Raw genomic sequence first — 17,166 nt, 5'->3', positions numbered from 1 at the left:
CCCCGGAGCTTTTTGGAGGGGGTTGGAAGGCGCCGGCGTTTTACTTCCTCGGGCAAGAATGCTGCTTTTTCTCTCGCTTTTTTCCGTTTCTGCTGAAATGCGTAGCATCTGCGAGCGCATCTTTTGCTTCTTTGCCTTTGACTACAGGCTTCTAGAAGGTAATTCCTCTGGTACTTCTGGTAGGCTGAGACCACATCAGTCTACCAAGAGCTTGCATTTGCTTGGCCAGATGTTCCTCCAAGTTCCTTCTGGTTTCTACCTATCTTTATGATCCCAGCTGTATACTGATTATCAAAATGAACCATCATGTTATTATTTCATATATTTCTTTGCCTCCTCCCTGGAGATCAGTTCACTTCCCCCCAGAGACTATCTATTTATTTATATACATCTAAAGCCACAGATAAATAGCCCATATAACTAGTCAGGTACCAACCGAAACTGCTATAACTAATATGATAACTACCTTGGTGGAATTGCATAGCTAAATAGACAAAGTTGATGGTGATAAAGAGCAACATGAGTCTTTGGGGCATATATCTTCAAGATAAAGAGAGAATGGTTACAGGAGTGGTACATGGTGCATTAACCGGATAATAGGGGGTGGTGATCAAAGCTAATAAGTCTCAGGCAGCAAGAGAGAGTTGGAGATCAAGACATATAAATAGCCTGGCTGACCGGACAACAACAACAGCCATCATCAGACCACAGACCAGAGACAGGACGTCCTGGACATGGCTAATGGCCAGCTAATGGCTTTTATATATATGGCTGCTTGCTAGCTGTATCATTATATATTCCGCTCCTTTGATTATTCTGCAACTCTCACTTGTTTTCTGTTTGTGTTCTTTTTTTTTTCACTGCTTGACCACCAACCTCCTCGCCCCAATGCCAGGAGCAATCAACTGGGAGCCACCAGCTTCACAGGCTAGCTCGAATATCATGGGCATGATGATGCTAAAGAAGCGGAAGAGGGATGCAGAATCCAGACAGGAAACCACCGTGGTGCCTTCGTAAGTCTCTCTTCAAGGCAGTTGTAAAAGGGCTCTTTCAAAACTCTGCTCCTTTGGCAGATCAGATAACTGACTGTTTAAACGGCTTTAGACCTTCGATGCAGACGCCCTCATGTCTTCAGTCAAGGGTAGAACCCTCTTCAACCGGCCCTGTTTGCTCTCGAGCGGACCTGATCTCACCTCCATCCAAACCACGCATAAGACCCTTGATATCACCTTTGAAGAAAAGACGACTGGAACAGAAGACCGTGCAGTCTAAGTCTTCGCATCCTGTTATACTCTACTCTCGAACGGCACAGGCAAATGGGAGTCCTCAATACGCTCAAGATAGTGCCCAATACTTCCCTACAAATGCTACGTCGGACGATTATATTATGAAGAACGCAGGCGATTCCCCTAGAGATGTTCATGGATACCATATACCTGAAGGTGAAGATGATAGATCGATGCCGGAGGTTCGTCAACAGACTGGTTCTGCACCGAATAGAGCAGCTACAGGGGATAAACAGACGCTTGCGCCATGCCACATTTGTCATCGACGCCCTACGACACGGACGGCGCTGGACGCCTACGCGGATTGCGAAATATGCAGCAGGAGAGCATGTTTTGTCTGCTTAAGAGAGTGTGACGACGTTTACTGTCGAGAACGAGAGAGCCATACAGACAGTGAAAGTTTCAGGAAGAAATTTGAACAGGGGGAATATCCTGGGCGGAGGATATGCTCCTCCTGTGCTGTGGAGGGCATCCTTGAGACCGGAGAGGAAGTTGTTCGCTGCCTCATTTGCGTTGAGCATGGGTAGATGGTTGGTAGCATTATTCTCTTGTTCTTTTCATATCTGGGCTTTTTTTTTCTAGCATATTTTTATTCTGGGTTGGCTCTTTCATAGAAGACGTCAAGTCAAATATATCCATTCGGGTGCAATACATTTCTGGCAGATATTCATTGATTAAAAATAGTAAATTTTATGAATAATTTTAAAGGTTACAGGTGTATAGTATTATGTATAGGTAGCAACATCAACGCCTCTAAGGGGGAGTATCATGAAGCAAAGAGAGAAAACGACGCTCTATCGTCCGAACCTCATCTCGGCTCTGGCGTACTTCCACAGCCCCTTTATGAACCTTTGATATTCTACAGCCTCAACCTCACCGGCAATGCCAGTGGTGTGGTCTCCGGTGCAGAATATCTCTGATAATCTGATCTGCCAGGGTGGGTATCCGTCCAGCTTGACATAGGGCCCAAAGATAAGGATGAGATCAGGCTCTGCCTTGATCAATGGGGCAGGCAGGCTGCCAGAAGGGGAATCAGTGCCATTGGTCTCGCTGCCAGGGTCCTGTGGTGAGGATGCAGGGATGGTCATCATCTCAGCAAGTTCTGCATCAATCAGCTTGATACCGATATCCTGCGGTGAGACCTTTCCATGCTGTGCCATTTCTGCCAGGGTCTTGGTGAGGTCGACAAGGGTTTCCCGTCCATCTGTACTCGAAAGGAGAAGGACAGTTATGTTCTCGACGTTGGATTTTGATGCTTGAGGGACGAGTTTAGGAGCATAGAGTGGATGATGAGGCGCAAATACGCCTAGGGAGGGTTGATGGGATGGAGGCCCGTAGTAGGTGTCAAGTTTGCTAGTGATAATCCGGTGTAGAGCTGGAATATGTGATTTCAGGATCCCTATATATACTGTCAGTATATCTAAGGTTCGTTTTGTTTGATATGTGGCCTAGTTCGAACCTGTCTTCTCGTAGATGCTCAACGCAGGTATCCCGGCACACGAACTCCAGGCCGTCAGCTCAGCAACCTCGTCCATGAGCGTCTCGAGGGCATCTTCCTCTCTTCTGAGAGTCAGCACTACGCTGAGATGCTCCGGCAACCTGTCCAATCCCCTGACATCCTTGCGGATCAGCTCGGGCGTCCGATGGTGATAATACAGAATCGCAAGCACCCTGTCCACGACTGCATGGTAGCTCTGGCGTATCCGCGAGTAGATGCTGAAGACGATGTGTATGAGGAAATATAGGAGATAGTAGAGCTTCGACCGCAGGAACCGCCGGACAGGTTTCGAGCTGGCCTTGCGGCCCCGGACAGAAGACTTGCGGACTCGCGGCGGCATCAGGAACGGTTTCACAGCGGCCTCGCGCTCTGCAGCCGGAAGACTCTCGAGCTGTCTTCGCAGCCCCGGGGCATCTTTCACGTACGCCATGGCTGGATTATCTGAATTATCAATGATTATCTGGTTATTCGGTTCACTGTTTGCGCTTCTTGCGGGCGGGAAAGAAGGACGGGCGAGCGAGCGGCGCTGGAAGGGAGTGTTAAGGCTGTCGATAGAGACGAGACGGCATTCTATATGGATATACCATCTGCTGTCGTGCCAAACAGGTGCCAGACAGCAGCCAAAAAGCAGGGAGTAAATAAATAATATGTGTTGATCTTCAAAAGTTCGGCTCTGACGTAGAGCTGCGTGGCTAAGCTGCCTTAACTAGTAGTTAGTGGTGGTGTGGCTAGTAACGACTTCAACACCAAACATCTACAACTCCCCAAGGGAACGCCGGAGACCACCAGCACATTCGATAACGACGGCTCAATTTGCTTGAAGACGATAGCGCTGATGCTGATATGTGATATATGAGGGTGCCTGCCGCAGCTTTACGAGTTCTCGCCGTCCGTTCCTCGCCGCTCCTCCATGTCTGGACTCGGTCGCAAACATGCCGGACCAGAACTACCAGTCTGATATGCGCAGGTCGATATTCAACAAGGGGCCAGACTTCACCTTAGAGACCTTCTCGAGCCGAGACTTCATCGTCAAAGACTTCATCGAGTCCCTGTCCGACGCCGCCATCCAGCGCCGCTCCGGTGGCATCGGCAACCAGCCCTTTGACCCCAAGCCCCTGATCCGCGCCTTCGAGCATGCGCAGCGCCGCCTAACGGAGCTCTCAGGCGACCTTGAGCAGCGTGAGAACGAGCTGTCTGCGGCTGTCCGGAAGGCCGAAGCGCAGCATACTCAGAACGCGAGCAACCTGGGCTGGAAGCTGAACCAGGCCATCGAGTCCTTTCAGAAGCTAGATACCTCCCTGAACGGACCCCGTCGGCCTTCTACGCGAGATGGACCGGGTGGGAATGGCAATGTTGCCGTCGAGACAGGGAAGAAGCTCGAAGAGCTCGACCGGCAGAGACGCAAGGCTCTCGATGCGCATTTTCTCATTGGATGCTGGGACGAAGTGAGTAACCGCGGGGAGCTCACGATGCTCGAGAACCTGCGACGGTCAGGAAGCGCAGAGGGAAAAGTGCGTTCTGCGCGCATTGCCAGGCAACTACTGCGAATAAGCCAGAGACTGGACCCGTTGAGCTGGAGTGAGAGTAATGGAGGCACAGATACCATACCACCGAGCCCTGATGACCATGCGGGGACAAACGGGAATACACCCAAGAGGAGGAACACGCGGGAGATCATTGAGAAGTTCTCTGAAACTCTGGAGAAGGACTTGTTGAAGCAGTTTGACCACTTCTACCGAAAGGCCAACTTTGAGGGCATGAAGGACTGCGCCAGTGTTCTGCAGGATTTCAACGGAGGAGCCTCTGTCATTGCTCTCTTTGTCAACCAGCACCAATTCTTTATCGACCGCAGTCAACTGATATCGGAAGAAGTAAGCGGAGACTCAGAGGCCTGGGAACAGCTCGCTGACCCTGATGCTCCGTCTCCTGGAGTGGAACCCAGCCTGCAGTCGCTGGTTGACGAGGTCCAGGTGGTTGTCCAGGAGGAATCGGCTATCATCAAGCGAGCTTTTCCTTACTACGAACAGGTGCTATGCAAGTTCCTGCAGCGAGTATTCCAGCAGTCGATACAGCAACGGCTGGAATTGGTCTTGGATAAGGCCAGTTCGGTTTCGTCTCTGGCGTATCTGAGAACGCTACAGTCAGCTCGCAGCTATATTAGTGCCCTAGTTGACGACCTAAAGGCTCATGGATTGACCGAACACCCTGACACAATATCCTCACAAACAGCGATCTTCCTCGACCAGCAGTTGGAAGAACTGTTTATTCCCTACCTCGTGGGCACCTCCTACATCGACAGAGAAAAGAACAACCTGGAAGAGCTCTACACATCTCTAATGTTTAAATTCGCTACATTCCACTCCCGACGGAAGAAAACACCGACTACTTTCATGTCCTCTCTTGCAAAATCCGGAAGCGAACTGCTAGCCTCAGCAAGAGATGCATATATCAACAGCCTCGACTCCTCCGACTTTACTCCCACACAACGCAAGATGCTTCTACGAGTTGCTGGTCTCAAGGAAAACGGCGAAATGCAAAAACAGAACGAGATTGAACTCATGGAGGAAGACGGCCAACTAAGTGTGGCTTTTGCCAAACGTATGCTCCGATGGTTGGCTGAAGGAGTAGGCAGAAGCCTAGAACTCAGCGTGAGCAGTGAGACGCCCAAGGACGTGTCTACGCTGCTGAACATGCTTCTATCTAGGATGGGCGAGGGATACATAGAAATGGCCCTCGATGCTTCCCTGGAATCCGCTCATGCACAGGAATCTGGAAAAGCTGAGCCAGACTTTAATTACCTGACTACTCTGAGGACGGCCATTAGTGTGACATACCTGATGATGACGTGTATCAATGCCGTGCTTGTTCCGCTGGCAGCATCCAATATAACCATAAAACGAGATATGGAGAAGAAGACCAATCTTATAATGCACCGCATTGAGGAGAAGATCAACTCCATTGAGCAGAAGACCGTCGATGTGACTCTTGCATGGGTTGCACGAGTTCTTTCCGGCCAGAAGAAGAACGACTTCCGGCCCAAGGAGGGCGTAGCAGATGAAACTGGATGGCTAGAGATGCTCCAAACCCCGGTATGTCTCTTTGGTACACGTACATGTTGCAATACCTCTTCTAACGTTCAATCTAGACATGTGCATCTATCTCTGGTTTCTTGACTCGTCTTCACAACATAACGCTTACATCACTGCCGTCCAGCGGTTCTAATGTCCGAGTGTTTCTCACGGAGATTGCTCTAGGAACAAGGGCATTACTCTTGGAACATTTTAAGAAGTTCCCTGTCAACGCTCCTGGTGGTCTTATGGTTACCAAAGACATGACTCGATACACAGAGTTGTTACGATCATGGAACATAGATGAATCCGTCAAGAGTGTCGGCGGAATACTTGATGTCCTGCTTGAAGTCGGCAGTCTGTTCGTTATTGGTCCACAAGCACTCAAGGAGCGTGTAAGAGCTGGAACGGCCGGGGGAGGCAGTGGTACTTCGACTGGAGGTGGTGGCGGTGGAACCACGAGCGGCAGCCAGAGCAAATCCAACGTCGGCTTGACTGTCCAGGAAGTACGAGCTTATGTCCTTCGCCGTGAGGATTCAGGAAGTGCGGCAATGCAGGATGTCTTCAACGCGTTTTGAATTAATGGGTTAGGGTAATGATTATTTTTGGCTTGAGGTTCTCTCAAACACGCTTATAGAGTGATGTTTATGTCGACAATGTCTAATCGCACATAGGAATACATATAAAATTCTACGCAAATTCTACGCTTATACCTTCTTATTTCAGTCATTTTTCTCATTTTAGCTGTAGGAGTAGAGCTATGTTTCTAGAAAGTCTTGTGCAAAAAGCAGGAGGGAATAGTTCAACCTCGTTTAACTCCACCAACATTACAGATACTATCCCACGAGATGTTCTGTAGCCCCTTTGGAAGAGAAAGGCCCTCAACCGTCCAACTGGCAATGACTATCTCAAAAGTCCAGGCCAAAAGTGCTTTACCCCAATGCGCATTTCTCCCCCATATCGCCGTCTCGATAACGGTCCCAATCCCATTCAACAGGAAGAAAGCAATGATGCGCAAGATACCGTCCAAGGGGAGAACAGGAGCAAGGCTGTACGCATGGAACAAACCCATCAACGAAAACGAAGCAATGATTCCAACCCCCTTTGCAAACGATTCAGGAACGCCGTATTTGGCAGGCAGATGTCGTCGTAAGGGGTCGTATGCGAGTGACCGGCAAGGACTTGCAAATGCTGTGTGCCATGTTTCGCTCCAGAAGGAGGCAAGAGATGAAGCAGTGTAGACCGGTCCAAAGAGCGGAGGGCTAGTCTTGTAACGGAGGAGCAGCTGTAGTGATTCCCAAATGACGTAGATAGCAAGGAGAATCTGAATGGCTTGAACAGTCGGATTGGATAGCGGGAAAAGAAACTGGGTAGCTAGAAAGAAAGCTGCATGTATGACTAGATCGACTGCCTCTGAGAATCGATGGGGAGCTTTGCGTCCTGGTGTTTGCAGTGAGGCCACTCTCTTGCCGAATGTAGTGAAGACCTGTTTGCCGCCCTTCAGGTCTCGCTTCTGGTAGCAGACGTATTCTGCCGTGGTGTCTGCTTCCAGCTGGGCTGGAGCAGGAGCTGTACGGAGGTAATTTGGCGTAAATGATTCATATCTCAGCTCCGTGAAGAGAAGCAGAGCAATGATGCTGTCTGAAGGCGGATTCGGATCGGTGTATTTGGGAGGTGATTTCCTCCGGGCATAAAAGTCCAGTGCCTTCATGCTACCAATTGCAACTGTTACGACCATTAGTATCATGTAGGTTATAGGCAGGTCACTGGCTAGTCATTGAGTCAACTGTGTGAGGCTTACCGGCGAAGAGTTGCAGGCTTCGAGCAACGGAGCATTCCAGCACCACCAGAGTGCCATTGGCAGCGAATGCAAAGATGGCCATCCAATCCAGCATCACAAACACGCCGATCTTCTTCTTCACAAGCGCGTAGAGGGCCAGGTAGAGCAAAGCAGCTGGTATTATCAACGAAACGAGCCCGGTTCTGATATCAGACCCGGCTTCTGACAGGGCTCTCTGAGCAGCCGGCGAGACCTGGGGCATGGCAATCAAGCACTGGGGTATCATCCTGGATTTTCCTTCTGGGCTGCAATCAACCTCTTCTCTCCCTCCAACGCGACTCTCCAACCTTGGTTTTCGTGTCTTTTGGTTGTAATCTCGATGATGAGCGTAGTAGATCTAGCAGACTCGTCAACCGCCGCGCTCAACTGCTGATGGCTGCCAACGAGACGAGGCATTCAACCAGGCAGAGGCTGCAGTAGTGTGGGGAGAAATGTCTTCAGGTATAGGACAGATGTTGCTTTCTTTTTTTATTCTTTTTTCCTGTGTGATTCTAGTGGTATATCGGCGTTTGCATGTGCATGTCCTAAGGGTGGCATCCGGATGCATCTATGCAGCCAGGCGGAGGACGTCCTGCAACTAATATCTCTATAAAACAGACAGAACCTGCAATAAGGTGTCCTGAGTATATATAATACTGGCAGCAATGGCTAGAAGAAACGATGCTTGTCTAGCTGCCAGACAATTGACGTAAGGCTGATCAGCAGTTGGCTGTTGCGCTTGTTCTATAGCAGGAGATCCGGGATGATAACCAGCCATTAAGACATGAGAGATACTTTTATATACAGCCACCCTGTCATTTACTTAGGGCTGTCCATTAGGGTCACAGTAAAAGTGGATAAAGAGGATAGGATTTCTTGGTTCATGCCAAACAGCTGTTCTTCACTAACTAACTATCATATAAGTTAATGGGTGGAAAAGTGCAAAGATGGCCCCTTTACTGGCTGGCCTCAACAGGGGCTTCAAGCGACTCTCGTACGTCTCCTGCATCCCGTTGCCCGGATAGATCGGAGGGCCTTCAGGGCCGAAGGCTGCCCGGCTGCCTGTTCCCTGACCCTGTCCGGAGCCTCTCTTCGGCCGTGTCACAAGCAACGGCTCCATTAATTATTCTAGAATGCTGGCTGGCTGGGTCAATCCTCGGCCTGCGGGATCAGCACTGCATGCATCCAACTATGACGGAAGGCTTACAGTTAGTTTTACTTGCAGGCTCGGGGGAAAAGAATCGTCATTATTGTAGCATTTGTATTGCATTTAGTTACACTTCAAGCCAGACGCTGTTAACTAATAATCAAGAAACTACCGACGGTGCCTGGAGAAAAGAAAAAACGAACGCTCTCTAGTCTATCTTCCGAGAGGTGGTGCTTGCTGGCTATAGCCCCGTAGCAGCGAGTTTGTTGGCCAGTTCATCAACCTTGCTATCCGGCTCCTGGGCAACCTTCTCGTTTTCAGCACGTTCGGCGTCTTTGACGACTCGCTCGGCCTTCTCCTCGACCTCCTCCTGGTCTTCTTCCTCCTCATCTTCGTCCTCTTCCTCCTCCTCGTCTTCGTCTTCGCTCTCCAGCTCATCAAGCTCGTCCAGTCCCCAGGCGGATTCGTCCTCATCCTCCTTGCCCAGCTTCTCCTTGCGCTCCTCAAGCAAGTTACGGAGATCCTCAAGGTTCGAATCCTCCTCGTTCAGCTTATTTCCATTCAACTCAACTCGCTTCAACACGGGGAGCGAGGTCTTTGCCGCCTCAACGAACTCCTTTAGACCCTCGGCGGTAATGTCGTTGTACGCTAAACGAAGAATCTCAATCTTCTTGTTCTCTCCCTTTGCAAGGCTCTTTGCAACTCGTAGTGCGCCTTTACCCTTGAGATAACAGTCACTTAAACTAATCTCACGGATGTTGGGCCATCCGGTAACGACGCGGGCCAGAACCCGAGAACCAGTCATGGTAAAAGTGTTATCCTGCAAATCCAACACTTCAAGCTCAGGAGCATGCTGCAGACCGCCATCCAGCAAGAGCACTATTCCGTCCTGTCGAATGCCGTTCTGGGTCATCCGTATGCTGCGAAGCCCCTTTCCATGGTCCTTTACCATCTTCGCCCACGCAGCCATGCTTCCACTCTCAAGTCTGTTGCGACCACATACTATCGTCTCCAGATAAGGCACTGGAACCTTTGGGTTGGCCGCCCGAGCCTCCTCCTTTTTCGCATGCAGCTCTCTCAGTGCATCCGCAATAAGATTTCCGGCCTTGGGGCCGAGACCGTTATTATTCAATATTAAATGGCGTAGCGGGGTGTGCGCTTTCAAAAACTCGACAAGGGGCGCTTGAGTATTGAGTCCAAACGCATTATCGCTTAAATCGATCGTCTCGAGAGTTTCGACTTCACGTAGAGCTTGTAGAAGGAAGGACAGAGCCTGCGGTATCTCGTCGAGCAGCCGAGAGGTAAAGATATCGGCCAGGTTGGCTGTGTGTAGCTTCTTCTGGGTTCGGAGGACGCTGGCTAAGCGCTCGCTTGCCGGGACACCAAATGTATTCCCACCCAGACGGATCTCTGTAATAACATCGTTCGTTTCCACAAGAGGCTTAATGAACGGTTCCAGATCAGCCGCGGAATCAAATCTCTGTCCCTTGCCCTCGATCGAGAAGAGCGAGGCAGAGGCCATGGTGGGGTAGGTCTCCTTCCTTGAGTTCTAGATGTGCTCCAAACACAGACAGATGTTGTACCCCTCCAACACCGGGAAAAAGGGCGTATCCTTGAGAAGATGTAAGATAGTCGATATCCAGTGACAGACAGCACAGTAGCCGGCGCTGTCGACAAGTCCACAACTGTTTTGTCTCTGCTGGAAAAGGAGAAAAGGAGACAAGGAAGAAAAAAAGGAGGCTCCAAAACACTAAAAAAAGCCCCCACGAAGCTTTTTGGCGGGCGCGATTGATAGGTGACTAAGCCGGAAAGGTAATATAATTATCCGTATTACTAATCCGGACCGACTGCGTGGGTCGCTTCGGACCCGCCGGAGTTAAAAGGGGGCGTGCTTACTCAGCAAGAAAAATGGCCGAAGCTTCGTCGACGCTCAAGAAAAGCATCAGGAGACAGCGTCATTCATTGTCAGGCATCAACATCGACCACGGTTGAGCACTTCTCGCTACACACTCCTTACAGCCCCGTCACTCGTTCTACCGCCACAATGTTTGGTTTTATCTCAGGATTCTGGCCTAGTGAGTATATACGTCTTGCTCTTGGAAATGCGAGTGCTAACTTAGACCGCAAAAAGAGCCCATTGCAGAGGAGAAGCCTGCTGCTGCTAGCCTTGCCGTCCCCAACCAAACCACAAAGCCAAAGGTACGATGCACCGGATATACAGGATACGCTCTTATTGAAACGAAACTCTTGTGCTGACTGATACTTGTCGCTACCAGCCATGCTGCGTCTGCAAAGAAGAAAAAGCCACCCGAGATGATTGCATGCTCTTTTCCAAGTCCAACGACCCTGCCTCAGGAGAATGCTTGACATACGTACAAAAGTACAAAGACTGTATGGCTGGATTCGGATTCAAGGTCTGAGACAATTGTATTGGAAGATGAAAAGGGAATAGGAAAAGCTTTCAAGTCTATCTTGGATGTTGGTCGCTCGTGAATAGGCTTTGCGAGTTACTAGATTAGCCGTAGCTGCGGTTATCTTTATTATGGCTGGTAATCAAATCTAGCTGCTGTATTTCTTTGCTGTATAATATGGGTTGGGAAAAAGAAACGGCTATAGAACGGGGCGCATAATCTGAGGGGCCCTGGGTGCATTGTATTATTATCTCATTTGAACGGAATCTCAATTCAATTCAATTCTATGCTCGTATCATCAAATAAGCTTCGGAGTAAACAGGATAGAGCCAGAGGCAGTTTTCGAAGTCTTCCCTTGCCCTATAGTGGAGAAGTGGGGGATAGGTACTGGGAAGCGTTTTGTCGGACACTTATGATGAACAAGCTGTGTTCTTGTCCATGCAATGTATTATTGATTTGGACATGCCTGTCTGCATTCAAAGTAGCAATCAGTTTTATGGCGAAGGTAGATAATCCACATGAGACTTGCATTATTAGCCGCATGAAATACCTCGAGAGCAGGTAATATAGGGAAGGGATTCAAGGTTAAACTGCCAGAGGGAGGCTGATGAATCTTAGGTTGACATCAAGCCTGGGGGTATCAAGAGAGGAGTTGAGGAAGTGTGTTTGCTATTCTTTGGGCCTTGGTTTGAGGAACTATCAATGAGAAAGTTGGCTAGCTCTTGGGGCCCTTCTGAGTTTTGGAGTCATTCTTGGAGTCCGTTGCGCCTTTGACAACGATATTTTTTTCTTTAACCTCTTCAAGGGGCACTTTTTCAGGAACTTTACGTTTGCGCTTCGGGGTCAAGGATGGCGGCTGCGGTTCAAAGATGACCGCTTGTATGAGTTTCCAGTTGCACCAAAGGTAGATAATTCCAAAGCCCGATGCACCTATTAGTGCGTTCAGGACAACCCATAGATCTGGTTTTGTAGGCGGCGGTGAAACGTTGCTTTCAAGAAGATGCCACCCAAGCATGGCTGCATAGTAAGATATATGGATAAGCTTGGTTTTGGTAAATAGCTCCATGGACTTCTGTGCAGCGCTGCGACTCCTATATAGATCAAGAGACATTGGCGGTAGTCCTAGCAAGTACGCCCATAGGAGCGTAAGGACAGTATAGGGGATGCGTAATTCGTCACGCTTTAAAAGTGGGAACATTGTCCATACACCGAGCATATTAGCCAAGCCAACCCAAGCACGTATTTCTTTGCTAAGTCCACCAGCGCTTCCCAAGAGCAAAGTCATGGGTAGAAGAGGTAGTAGAACGCTTTTCTCATGGACCTGGAAGGAGCATAGGAAGAAACCCCAGCCAGTGCTTGCTAAGGCATAAGGGAGAAGATGGGTCCGAGGGTATCGTCCAATTATCAAACAAGATGGCATTATGGTGATGAGGGTAGCGCCCAGGGCTGCGAGCTTGAGTATGCTGGGGTCGAACTTATTGAGCTTATAGAAAGTGTGGATGGCACACCACACGTTGGCAACCTTGTCCTCGAACAACCCGCGTGCAAATGGGAATATACGGTGGATACACTGGGTAAGCTGTACAACGACCTGATAAAGCCAGGAGGCCTCGTGTATCTGTATTGGAAGTGATTTCGTCAATGGTGGTAGGTTATCAGGCCCTGGGATGTTGCGGTACCAGTCTGCGAGCGATCCAGCAAGGAGGGGTGCGAACAGTACGGCAAAAGCAACGATGGTAATCAGAGCAATGCCGAGCAGCCTGTTGGGTCGAATCCGAGGAGAGAAGCAAATACCCAAGAGATAAGCAAACACAACGGGAGCAAAGTAGAGTGACATTTGCTTGAATCCCAGAGCTGCAACAAAGAATATACTTGCCCATAAAGGTCTACCGGCGTACATGCTTTCAAGAGAGGCAACTATGAAGCCAAGCATCACAGTGTTGTACTGGAAATGCCCATGGTCGATAAGAATTGTAGACGGCTGCATAAGTACCGCGCAGAGAGCAATGGAGCCTGGCCAGGGTCCAACACCTTGCTCACGAGCATATCTTCGCAGAAATATGACAACAGCTGGGATGTAAACTAGGTACTCGGAGACAACAACTGTGGCTCTCATATAAACCCTCAACAGCGGCCCTTCTAGACCACGAGATTCGTCCAATGCAAACCATGCTGGATCGACTAGTTGACCTCTGCATCCTGTTAGGCTCTAGCTCTATCATGCCGTGATGTAGTAATGGTGCTTGGAACATACATCTTCCCTAATAGCCAGCTATGGTAGGCTGTCAATGGTGGGTAATCCAATCCCCAGTATTGCAGATCGTAGAAATACCACCAAGAAGTGGGGAGGTGTATAGTGAGTTCCATCCAGTGCCTTTGGGCTTCAAAGTCGCCGTGCATTGGAGGTACACCATACCCTATACCAGATACATCAGTATGGGCGTATGTGTGAATACATAGATACATACAAAACACATACCCGAGTGACCCCACAACGAAGTCCCCCATCGGAAGAGGCCAACAATCATCAAAACGACGGGCAGAATAAGCCATTGAGATACACCGGACCGCGCAGGCCAGAAGAAAGACACCAAGGGGAAAGCCGGCACATAGGTATCTTGGCCCTTGGACACTACCAGGTCAGTGTTGAGCCCAGATCCCGACAAAGCTCGGCGTTTCTTTCGAGGCCGGCGAGGAGAAAGCGTAAGAGGTGCCATTGTATCAGTAGCAAGGTCCATCCATCAAGGTAAACAGCGCAGCAGACACAGAGAGGTCTGGATTGTACAGATCAAACCATCGGCTTGTCAACTGGTCTAGTTATGTTGTTTGATTCTTGCGATTCTCCATACAAACAACTCGTAAACGTCGCAAGCTTCCTAATTCGGACTTTTAGGGAGTGACAGGATGACTAAGCAGACGGAAGTGCCCTGGATATACGCCAGTCCTTTTTGGGACTAGCGAGCGGAGAGCTAAGTAAAGGCGGTGAGCGTGAAATTTCAAGCGGCAGAAAAAAGCTCGAGCAGGAAAAAAAAAAAAAAGCTTCAAGCAATAAATTGAACTTTTTTCTGCTTTCAAACTTCGCAGAATTTCAACCTCATCCATCAACACTTCATCACTTTTACTTCTCTTAAAAAGACTTTCAGATTCCGAGTCGCTAGAAAGAGCGCTATACGTTCTGTATAGAACTCTTACTGCAACTCGTTGCATTTCCTGTGGGCTTCTGTGGGCTTGTCGCGTGAGATTTTCTTACTAGAGGGCTTTACTGTTCGCTTGTGGGCTGAGGCATTGAGATCTTGACATCTGTGGGATTTTGATTGCTTATATCTGCATTGACATAGACCGGATCATTCGAAAGAGTGTCCGTCTCGTTGGCTTGTGGGTTATCTGTGAGATCAATATTCTGTGGGCTCTTGGTTCCTGTGGGCTTTTGAGAATCAGTTCCTAGTTGGCTCTGGCTGCGTATTACTCTGTGGGCTCTATTTTATACATACTGAGGGTTACTCATTACGTGGGATTTCATCTCGTGTCTTTCTCAAAATATCAAGTGGTGAGTGTGCCCCTGGTGCTGGCTCCCGGTATCTTCTAACGCGTATTGTAGGGAATCAATCAAAATGAAGGCTCCAAAGGTTAAATCTGCTGCAAAGGAGGACAAGGTCCTTAGCAAGGTCAAGGAGGGTGGTGTGAAGAAGTCTACCTTGAAATCGAAGGTCCCTGCTGAGGTTGTCGCTAAGAAGGTTGAGAAATTGAAGAAGAAGGCTCCTACTCCATCCGAGAGCTCTGAGTCTGAGAGCTCCGAAAGCTCTGACAGCTCTGAGGAGAGTGAGGAGGAGGAGGAGGAGAAGGCTGCTCCTGTCAAGAACGGTGCTGCTGCCGCTGACTCTTCGTCTGAATCATCTGACTCGGACGAGTCTGAATCCGAGGACGAGAAGCCAGTCAAGAATGGCGCCAAGGTCGCCAATGGCAAGAAGGCCGACAGTGAGAGTGAGAGCGAGAGTGAGAGCGACGAGGAGGACAGTGAGGACTCTGATGATGAGGAAGAGGTAAAGAAGGCTCCTAAGGAGACCAAGGCCGCCGTCAAGAAGGACGAAGACTCTGAATCTGAGGACTCTGATGACTCTGAGGAGTCTGAGTCTGATGAACCTGCCAAGGCAAAGAAGGTATGTCTACAGTTGCTCTTTGTTCTGTCAAGAGACTTGACTAAGAAGATCTCCAGGATGATGACGAAGAGGATGATGATGAGGAAGATTCTGACGACTCTGACTCCAGCGAGGAGGAAGAGGAGGAAGAGGCTGAAAAGCCACAGAAGAAACGCAAGGCCGAGGAAGATGCCGAGCCTGTTGCTAAGAAGGCCAAGGTTGACGTTCCTGAGGGTGCCTCTGCCAACCTCTTCGTCGGTAACTTGTCCTGGAATGTCGATGAGGAGTGGCTCCGCTCCGAGTTTGAGGAGTTTGGTGAGCTTGCTGGCACTCGCATCGTCACTGACCGCGAATCTGGCCGATCCAGAGGGTAAGCATATCAACTTTTTATTCAATGTTAAGCCGTTACTAACAAAGCTCTTCAGATTCGGATATGTCGAATTCGTCAATGTTGAGGACGCCGTCAAGGCTCATACAGCTAAGAAGGATGCAGAGCTCGACGGCCGCAAGATGAACCTTGACTACGCCAACGCCCGTACCAATGGCAACGCAAACCCACGCGAGCGTGCTGACAACCGTGCCAAGTCCTTCGGCGACCAGACCAGCCCCGAGAGTGACACCTTGTTCATCGGCAACATCTCCTTCTCCGCCGACGAGAACATGGTCCAGGAGCTCTTCTCCAAATACGGAGCGATCCAGGGCATCCGCCTGCCCACTGACCCTGAGTCTGGCCGCCCCAAGGGCTTCGGCTACGTCCAGTTCTCCTCCGTCGACGAGGCTCGCGCTGCCTTGGAAGCCGAGCACGGTGCTGACCTCGGTGGCCGTTCCATCCGTCTTGATTTCAGCACCCCCAGACAGCCTGGTGCAGGTGGTGACCGTGGTGGCCGTGGCGGTTTCGGTGGTCGTGGAGGTCGTGGCGGCCGTGGTGGACGCGGTGGCTTCGGTGATCGCGGTGGCCGTGGAGGCGGTCGTGGAGGCCGTGGAGGCGCTGGAGCTTCCTTTGCTGGCAAGAAGACCACTTTCTAGGTCTGAATCCCGCGATCGACGCCTTATTTCATGTTTCTGTTACGAACGGTAGAGCGTCTGATGACTCTCCAGGTAATGTATAACATCCATCTTCACCCCCAGAACGAAACCCAAAAAAAGTGCCTGTTTCCCGGAGTTCCACCTGTTATGATGATTTCTGTTTCCGGCTTTTTTTTCCCTTGTTACTTTCCTGTTTCTTTCTGTAGAGTGCTATCTGCTTGTCTTTTATGAACTCTTACGGAGTTTCAAAAACAAAAAATGAATCAAAAAAGGAATTTTTATCTTATCGCCGAAGACGATCTTATCTTATCTTTCCTTTCTCCAAGTGTTCTTATCATCTGCTTAGTCATTTGACGTGAACCGTTTGCGGGGTAAAGCCGGATCTTACCACGCACTTTTTGGACAATAACACGACGCACTGCTGCTATTTCCTCCAAAACCCACTGCCTTATGCACACATCCCGCTGACATAATCTGCCATGCTCCTGCGCCTTCACCGCCATCCCGCTTTCGTCATCTTCTTTTCTTCTTCCTCCCTTTTGTCGGTTTCGTAACTACAACACACTCCTTTTATATATACCCAGGACGATATCCAGGCGATGTCCAGGAGTCGCTGGCCCTGTTCGACTGCCTGGGTGAATGAGTGAGACGAGTACGGTCGAGTGTCGAGTACATTGTCGATGCAGATACCCTCTTCCTCGTGCTACAGTCAGGTGAGAGGCCAGTTGCCTCCTGTTATAGGCCATCTCTGACATATTTACGACAGACACCTTTC

At 49.6% G+C, this 17,166-nt stretch overlaps 7 protein-coding genes across 7 annotated transcripts; 3 read left to right on the top strand and 4 right to left on the bottom strand.

Annotated features, from left to right (window-relative positions):
- Positions 1 to 888: 888 nt before the first annotated feature.
- On the top strand, positions 889 to 1,272 carry ARB_06605 (uncharacterized protein; the record flags this gene model as incomplete). The annotated part of the gene is made up of 2 exons (XM_003015433.1): positions 889 to 1,013; positions 1,146 to 1,272. 2 exons carry the CDS (start codon positions 889 to 891, stop codon positions 1,270 to 1,272), a joined length of 252 nt encoding a protein of 83 aa, XP_003015479.1.
- Positions 1,273 to 2,080: 808 nt separating this feature from the next.
- ARB_06604 (uncharacterized protein) lies at positions 2,081 to 3,214 on the bottom strand (the record flags this gene model as incomplete). The annotated part of the gene is made up of 2 exons (XM_003015432.1): positions 2,081 to 2,685; positions 2,746 to 3,214. The coding sequence occupies 2 exons, from the start codon at positions 3,212 to 3,214 to the stop codon at positions 2,081 to 2,083; spliced, it is 1,074 nt and encodes a 357-aa protein (XP_003015478.1).
- Positions 3,215 to 3,716: 502 nt separating this feature from the next.
- On the top strand, positions 3,717 to 6,430 carry ARB_06603 (uncharacterized protein; the record flags this gene model as incomplete). The annotated part of the gene is made up of 2 exons (XM_003015431.1): positions 3,717 to 5,873; positions 5,930 to 6,430. The coding sequence occupies 2 exons, from the start codon at positions 3,717 to 3,719 to the stop codon at positions 6,428 to 6,430; spliced, it is 2,658 nt and encodes an 885-aa protein (XP_003015477.1).
- A 224-nt stretch (positions 6,431 to 6,654) lies between these two features.
- ARB_06602 (uncharacterized protein) lies at positions 6,655 to 7,918 on the bottom strand (the record flags this gene model as incomplete). The annotated part of the gene is made up of 2 exons (XM_003015430.1): positions 6,655 to 7,577; positions 7,654 to 7,918. 2 exons carry the CDS (start codon positions 7,916 to 7,918, stop codon positions 6,655 to 6,657), a joined length of 1,188 nt encoding a protein of 395 aa, XP_003015476.1.
- Positions 7,919 to 9,059: 1,141 nt separating this feature from the next.
- ARB_06601 (uncharacterized protein) lies at positions 9,060 to 10,340 on the bottom strand (the record flags this gene model as incomplete). The annotated part of the gene is made up of 1 exon (XM_003015429.1): positions 9,060 to 10,340. The coding sequence occupies one exon, from the start codon at positions 10,338 to 10,340 to the stop codon at positions 9,060 to 9,062; it is 1,281 nt and encodes a 426-aa protein (XP_003015475.1).
- A 1,604-nt stretch (positions 10,341 to 11,944) lies between these two features.
- Positions 11,945 to 13,967, bottom strand: ARB_06600 (uncharacterized protein; the record flags this gene model as incomplete). Its single annotated transcript, XM_003015428.1, has 3 exons — positions 11,945 to 13,421; positions 13,484 to 13,646; positions 13,709 to 13,967. The coding sequence occupies 3 exons, from the start codon at positions 13,965 to 13,967 to the stop codon at positions 11,945 to 11,947; spliced, it is 1,899 nt and encodes a 632-aa protein (XP_003015474.1).
- An 873-nt stretch (positions 13,968 to 14,840) lies between these two features.
- ARB_06599 (uncharacterized protein) lies at positions 14,841 to 16,391 on the top strand (the record flags this gene model as incomplete). The annotated part of the gene is made up of 3 exons (XM_003015427.1): positions 14,841 to 15,386; positions 15,443 to 15,735; positions 15,791 to 16,391. 3 exons carry the CDS (start codon positions 14,841 to 14,843, stop codon positions 16,389 to 16,391), a joined length of 1,440 nt encoding a protein of 479 aa, XP_003015473.1.
- Between the last annotated feature and the right edge of the window lie 775 nt (positions 16,392 to 17,166).

Source organism: Trichophyton benhamiae (assembly GCF_000151125.1).
Source record: "Trichophyton benhamiae CBS 112371 chromosome Unknown contig01535.1, whole genome shotgun sequence".
In the NCBI taxonomy this organism is placed as follows: Eukaryota; Fungi; Ascomycota; class Eurotiomycetes; order Onygenales; family Arthrodermataceae; genus Trichophyton; species Trichophyton benhamiae.
The sequence above is the reverse complement of the archived record's forward strand: the minus strand, read 5'-3'. Positions and strand labels throughout refer to the sequence as shown.